General features: G+C 54.3%; 1 protein-coding gene and 1 long non-coding RNA gene across 3 annotated transcripts in view; one reads left to right on the top strand and one right to left on the bottom strand.

The window, feature by feature from the left end:
- Positions 1 to 4523: 4523 nt before the first annotated feature.
- On the bottom strand, positions 4524 to 7237 carry LOC125615330. The gene is made up of 2 exons (XR_007345924.1): positions 6354 to 7237; positions 4524 to 5616 (listed from the first exon to the last, which is right to left on the bottom strand). It is a non-coding gene; the product is annotated as an uncharacterized LOC125615330 (long non-coding RNA).
- Positions 4851 to 7290, top strand: part of Tmem63c (transmembrane protein 63C) — a 36747-nt gene continuing 34307 nt past the window's right edge. For both annotated transcript variants that reach the window (XM_048799064.1, XM_015494291.2), the window contains exons 1-3: positions 4851 to 5000; positions 5480 to 5559; positions 5967 to 6048. In XM_048799064.1, the coding sequence (XP_048655021.1) occupies positions 4851 to 5000; positions 5480 to 5559; positions 5967 to 6048 (312 nt within the window). The remainder of the gene's footprint in view (positions 5001 to 5479; positions 5560 to 5966; positions 6049 to 7290) is intronic.

Raw genomic sequence — 7290 nt, forward strand, 5'->3', positions numbered from 1 at the left:
TTAATGCAGAGTAATACTCCATTGTGTATAAATGCCACATTTTTTTTATCCATTCGTCTATTGAAGGGCATCTAGGTTGGTTCCACAGTCTTGCTATTGTGAACTCTGCTGCTATGAACATCGATGTAGCAGTGTCCCTGTAGCATGCTCGTGAAGTCATTTTTAAATGGAAAACGTGTAGTCCACAGTGAATGCTCAGTAAAGTCTTCACTGTTGATAAAACCAGTCCCTCCGCAGGGCCCTCCAAACTCTGGAGCCATCCTGGAGACTTGAGTCCTTGGCTTTCAGATGTCCAGATGATCCGGAAGGAGAAGGAGAGGGCAAAGTGTTGGCCTCTAGCTAGTTAGAACATCAGTTGGAGAAACCAGGCAAGGCCTGGAAGCCTGGTATCCAGGGCCAACGGGCTGGGGAGTCAGAAAAACAATGCAAGTTCTTCTTAAAGCCTTCCCCCAATTGCAAGGAAAGCTTAGCCCAAGCCCAGAGCTACAGAGCGTCCAGCTTTGGGCACGAGAGTCCAAGTGGTGCAGCAATGGGAAAGAGGAAGGCCACATGCTCTGTCATCTGATGAGATTTGCAGCTCTGGAGGAGACCTAAGGATCCTGACTCACCAACCAGCTTCAGCCTCATCCCCTGCCCCTCCTAGGCCCCAAAGCAAGACTGACATTTGCTTTTTGGGCCCAGAAAGAACAGAGACAATGGCTGCCTGGTGGCTACAGTTTGAGAGACAGCAGACTGTCTATCCCATCTCCACAGCTGTCCTCCTACCTGCCCCAGAAGAGAGTGGGTGGGAGGAAGGAGCCTAGGGATCATCCAGTCACCAATATCTCACAAATACGCTGATGATGGTGACGAAGGCCCTGGCTAATCTTGTGCACTTGTGTATTTCTCAAGCATTGTTCAGAGGACTTTATATGAATTATCTTATTTCCTCTCCGTGTTAACCCTGGGAGACAGTATTATTATCACTCTCACTTTCCAGATCTGGGATCTGAAGTTCAGGGAGATGAAATCACTCTCCATGGTCATACAGCTAGCAAGGGTGGGTGTAGGATTGAAGTCCACACAGTCTGGCTTCAGACAGCCCAAGTCTCCCCATTGCTTCTCCCAAAAGCCTTTGTCCCCTGTTGTGAAGATGATACCCAAAGAGAGACATTCTCTGACCCCGCCACTTCAGGCCATGTTGGTGCCCCGTCTTGTGTACCTGAAGCACCCTCGGGTTTCTGGTTTTCTTTTTCCTGTGCTCTTAGCTCTTCCTTCAGGAAGAAGGCAGGTCTGGGGATGGCGCAGGGTGCAGAGGAAGGCTGGGTGCTGCTCGGGGTTTCCATGGTAACAGCTTCCCTCATTACCATCTCTGCCTGCTGCCTGAGAGAGCTAAAAGGGGTAGTGAGGTGGGAGAGGGTGAAATCCTCTTTTCCTCTCCCTCCCTCACCTGCCCTGTAGCCTGGTGGCCAGGCTGGACTGAAACCCTGCACCCCACCAACTTGCTGGACTGACTCCCTCCATCCCAGCTTAGAGGCTGACACCTTGTAGCTGACAGCCCTCCCAGGCAGAATGGTAGTCTGGGCCAACAGCCATCCTCTTCCCTCTCCCTCTCCTAAGGGCTCTGAACTCCCTGAGGAGGACTTCATAGGTCTACACAGATCCTGGCAAGAGTAGATACTCAATAAGTTCTTGTTGAACAGATCGATGATGGACTGACAGATGGACAGACAGACAGATGGACAGGCAAACCAGTGACCCATCCTACACATCCTACACAAATGCTATGCTCCATCTCCCCTCTGTCTTTACAAACGTGGGTCTATCTGTCCACCCCCCCCCCCCCCCACTGCACAGTGCTCACACCTGCACCTTCACATCTCAGCTTGGAGATCACTTCGCCAAAATTCAAAACTTTTGCTCTTCAAAAGACCTCATCAGGAAATGAAAAGACAAGTAGCCGACTGGAAGGAACAGTTTGCAAAACTTGCATCTGCTAAAGAGTGGGCTTCTGAGCACCAACAGCAGAAAGAGGTTCTCTGGAATGAAGCTGCCCAATAAGGGCTTCCTGGGTCCTTAAGTCTGGTGGTCTCTTCACCACATTTGTTCTTTTACAGCAACCCCACAGCTGAGTGGCGCTTCCAGTCCTGACTTGGACCTTTCCAGGGAAAACCGACAGGTAGGGAAAGTCTCTCCACAAGTTGCACCACCAGCTGCCTTGGCACGGGCTCCCCCTGGTGTCCACTGGCGGGACTGTAGTTTACTGCTGGAGCTGATGTAGCCAGGCTCAGACCACTGCTTCAAGGCGCCTGTTCCCAGGAAGCGCCCTGATGCTGTATTCTGATGCTTGGGAAGAAGGCTTACCACTTAGAGTGCACATGTTCAATGCAAAATTTTATAAGTTTCCATTTGGCGAACCATGTTAGTGAGTTCATCAGCGACCTGGGGTAGAGACAATAAGACCCGGTGCAGCCTCCGCTGCTCCCCTAGAAGAGAGGAGCAAAAAGGGGGGTAACTTAGAAAGATGGGCAGCAGGAGACTCCCTGTTCTTGTTAGATGCCAATCCAAAAAGTAAGAATGCAAGAAGTTTTCTTGTTCTCCTCCCTTTACCAGGACTAATCTCATTGTACCCTCCATCTCTATTTTTGTGAGTGAGCCCAAGGACACCCAGGTTCCCAGGCCACCTTCCTTCCCTCTCCATCCCCACCTCCCTGTCCTCCCCAACTCCCCAGATCATTGCACTGTGCCCCCGGAAATCCACATCCGCTTCTCATTTGGCAAGTCTTTGTGGGCTGCTCCTGTGTCCCGGGCATCGTTCTGATACATCTCAACCCCCTGGCTCCTCTGGACAGCCCTGTGAAGTGGGCATCAGCAGCTCTCACCATCCCCATTTGACGGATGAATTAAGTGAGGCATGGGGAACTTGAGTACCTTGATCAAGGTCCCCAGTGAGCAAGTGTGAGAGCTGAGATCAGTGTGGTTGGGCCCTAAAGCACAGACGCCCCAGCTCCTCTGCCTCTTCACTTTCTTTGAAACCTCAACTCCCCTGAACCAGCCTCTCACGGAGCAGCTGTGTCTCCCCCCAACACCGCTGCCAAAGGGCGGAGAGACTTCGTTATTACTTCTCTGCAACTCTTCTTCCTCTCTTCCCCTAATGCTCCTGTCTTGGAACTGTGGGGGTCAGCCTAGGTATACCACTGACCCACTTCACTATGGTCATCGACTGCTGCCCTGGTCACTGGCCCCCACCTTGAGCTCCTCTCTTCCCTCTGCGTCTCTCCTTCTGTGATCCAGGCCCTTGCTCCTGAGAGACATCTGGATGCTGGTAGCCTCTGTTGCACAATTGTGTCTCCTTTCTCTACTGAGCTGCACACTCGGCATCCATCTGCCCGTTCCACGTCTCCCCAGCATGAGACCCTGACCACCCACCCGCCCTCGGCTCTCCCTGCCCTGCTCTTCTCGTCTTTTCTATCAATGACTGCAACTCCATTTTTCCAGGCTTCGGCTAGAAACCTTAGATATCTTTGATTCCTCTCATTCCCTCAAATTCTCCATCCAGCCCAGGCTGCTGTTTTCTGCCTGGACCCTGACTGCCCTCTCTGTGTCTCTGTTGGGACCTCCCTGCCCTCTCTGTTCTCAGCCAAAGTGATCCCTTTAAAACCTAGGTTACTTTCATGCCATTCCTCGGCTCAACGCCACCTCCATCCGTCTCCCCTGTCCATCCACAGGTCTGTCTGTCTTCCCTCAACTCCCTGGGCCAGCTCTCACCCAGGGCCTTCGTCTCTGCCTGATATGGGCTTCCCCACACCCTTTCTGTCCTCCAGACCTCGGTCAAGTGCCACCACCCTCTAGCCAGGCCTTCACTGACCCCTCCCTGCCCATTCCTCCCCACTAGACTCCTACAAGGAAGGGCTTTTTATCTCTTGGGTTCACTGTGTATCACCAGCCTCAGGTCTGGCACGAAGCAGTTGCTCATCAAGTATTTGAAGGAAGGAATGAGGAGGCTTCTCCTCTTGAATGGGAATAATGAGGCTCCAGGGGAAGGGGGGGCCTGGAGCCAAAATAAAAGCTCCTGACAGTGCAGAGCAGTCCTGCAGATTGGTTCAGGCAATGATCGGGTGCCTCCGGTTTCGCCCACTCTTTTCCACACTCTTATCCATGGCTGGAAAGTACGGATGCCTGTGACCACCCCTCTGCATTTGAGTCTTACCAAGATGCCCAGCCTCTCTGGATGGGCTGTGGACCCGGGTAGGTGCTGATCGCCCCGGTTCCCAGGCATGTTTGTAAGATATAGGGACCTTTCCCAAGTCACTCTTCTGTGTTGGGCACACTGCATCCTTCAGGCCCAGATACTGGATCAGAGAATTGCAAAGGATAGAGGTGATCGACAGCAAGCCCCATCTGCTTGGGCATCCTGTGAACACATGGTTTGTTTTCCAACTTGAACTTTTCCACTCTGGGGTCTGAGCTTGCCTTTGTGACATGCATCACTTTCTATATAAGCAGAGCTTCACCGAGGAGTGATAAGGAGACCTCTTGGGATCTGCATTTCACAACTCTTTTTCTTAAGGGATCAAGCGGATACACAATAACTCCCCCCGGGCCCTTGAGCTATTCTGTCATCTGGGTGGGAGGCAGCAGCTAGCTAATAGGACAAGGCCTGTGCCATCTTACGGGCTGGACTTCCTGCCTGCCCAGCATTTCCAGGCTTGGAACTGGTCCCTGGCTCTGATGTGCCCCAGGCCCAGCGTGTCCAGTGTACTCGGGGACCATGACCCCAGTTCCCCCAACATGCCCTGTGTCTTGCAGAGTGAGCCACAGTCTTTGTGTGTGAAGGGAAGACCCCTGTGCTGCCCAGGGAGCCGACCAGGATGTCCACCCCAATGGAGCCCCTGAGCAGCCATGAGAGGATACGCAACATGACATACAGCGAGTGCTTCCAGTCTCGGAGCACCGTCCTCCAGGGGCAGCCGTTTGGGGGGATCCCCACTGTGCTGTTCCTCAACATCATCTTGTGGATGGTGAGTCTGGGTGCTAGGGGGGTGCACCAGGAGGTGGCCGCTGGCCTGGGCTGTTGAACTGAGGATACAGCAGGGGCCCCCGTTGTCCAGTGGATGCTAGCCAGGGATGCGGGCTACCTGGATGTCATCCTACCTGGGGTGGCTCAGACGGGCAAACCTCAGGGGAGAATGCAGCAGAGCAGGCAGAATTCCTGGAGTTATCGTCAATGCCTCGTTGTCCAAAGTCCATCTGGTGGCCACCCCTTGGGCCTTGCTTCCTTCCCTTGCTGAGGACTTTACCACTGCTCTCCACACGCTACCAACTTTTAGCACCCACTCCATTTCAGGAAGCTGCAGGGTACGAGGAATGTGGGGTTCACAGGGCTCCATCCCTGACAGAACTCACCATCTGGTGGGGGAGCATCCTGGGGACTTCAGGGATAGGAATGCAGGGGACTGCCCAGGGGAAGGGTCCCCTTATTGTTTTTCCGGTCCTGTAGCTCGTCCTCGTGGTTTATTCCTTCCTCCGGAAGGCTGCGTGGGACTATGGGCGCCTGGCTCTGCTGATCCACAATGACAGGTGAGGAGGGCTGGGGTCACAGTGGGTGAGCTCCTTGCGCCCTTGGGAGGGAATGTGCTGTGGAAACCAAGATGCAGCTGTCCCCTGGGCTGGCGCTGCAGCAGGTGGTCCTGTCACCCCTCCCCTGCCCCTGTTCTGCCCCTCCTTGCAGGAAGGGGACTTGGTGGGCCGCCATCTCTGGGCACAGGGCCACATTTTTCTCTGGTCTCAGACTGTCATGCGGCTAATTCCCAAGATGCATGGTGCCCCTGGCCACAGGGGTGATGCGGTCTGTACCCAGAGATCATGTTTGAAGCGTGCCTTCTCCTGGCCAGCAGCCCACAGCCCAGGGAGAGGAGAGGAAGCAGAATAGATGTCTGAGGCTTGTTTCTCAATTCCATATTCCTGTCACCCTTTCTGACTGGCAGCCTGACCTCGCTGATCTATGGGGAGCAGAGTGAGAAGTCATCTCCCTCAGAGATTTCCTTGGAGATGGAGCGCAGGGACAAGGTGAGTGCTGAGAGACAGCTGGCGGCAAAGATCCTGACCCTGGGCAGGTGGTCACGGTAAGGGCAGGAGGGAGCAGGACTGGGCAGAGGATTGCAGCCAGCCGGACTCCACTACTCCGCAGTGTAACCTTGGCCAATTCCTCAGCCTTCCCAGACCCCCCAGAAAGTGGAGATACGGACCACACCTTTCCCCAGGGTGCCAAGAAGTCTCAGCCTATTATAATACCTTAGATTTTTAAAATGAATTTTTCTTCTTTTCTCAAACCTCTCTTCTCCCTGCCCTTCTCCCCACCCCCAAGGACTCACCTTCCATGTCACGTAGAAGATTCTAGCAGTCAGGAGGCGGCTCCTGCAGTCCCCCCCTTCCCCAGGGATCCCATGTTCTCCTTCCTTTCCTTCCTGTGGAACCAGTCCACCACCTGAACGTGTCCGTTCTTCCAGCCAGGTGCTAAGAGAGCACCTGCAGAGCGCCAGCCCCTGGTCTAGGAATGGGGAGCCAGCAGGGAACACCACAGACCACATCCCACCTCTGGCACGTCCTTCCAGGCTGCAGACACACCCAGCCAGACGCATGTGGGGAGGGAATGGGTGTGCGGCGGAAATGCCTGGAACCATCTGGCAGCCATAGGAGGGAGCTGTGTTGCAGCTGGCAGCCATGGATGGTCTTGGGCAGAAGGCAACATTTGAGTGGAGACCTGGTCAGTGGGAGGGAGCCCAGAGGAGTTCTGGTGCCCTTCACAGCTCCAGCTGCCTGTGTCCCCCAGCCCACCTCAGCTGGCCTCCTCGCCACCACCCACAACCCCGCCCATGGGGCATTTACCCTCTCTTTCCTCCTGAGCCCCAAGGCTACAGTGGTCCTCTGCACCGAGTCCAATAGCCTTTCCTTATCTTACCCCACGTCAGAATGCCCGGCCTGACAGGCTCCTTCCTCCTTCCTCCTTCTGATTGCTTCTGTGATGTCATGCTTTGGGGGTTTCTTCTCCTTCTGTCTCCTTTGCAGGCTCCTCCTCCACACCTGGAGTCCCCCCAGCTGATCCCAAACCTCCTCCTTCTCACCCTCTCCTGAGCAATGACAGCTTCCTTGGCTGTCGCCACACTGAGACCTCTAAGTTCTATCTCCATCTAATTCTGTCTCCGGATGGCCTTGAAAATGGCCCCGCCTGGATACTGTCCAGGCATTTTGAATTCAGTATGCCCAAAACATTGCACAGTTCCTAGTCTCTGTCCGAGATCCCCCCCCCAC

The sequence above is a fragment of the Marmota marmota genome, unplaced genomic scaffold (genome assembly GCF_001458135.2).
Source record: "Marmota marmota marmota unplaced genomic scaffold, marMar, whole genome shotgun sequence".
Lineage (NCBI taxonomy): Eukaryota > Metazoa > Chordata > Mammalia > Rodentia > Sciuridae > Marmota > Marmota marmota.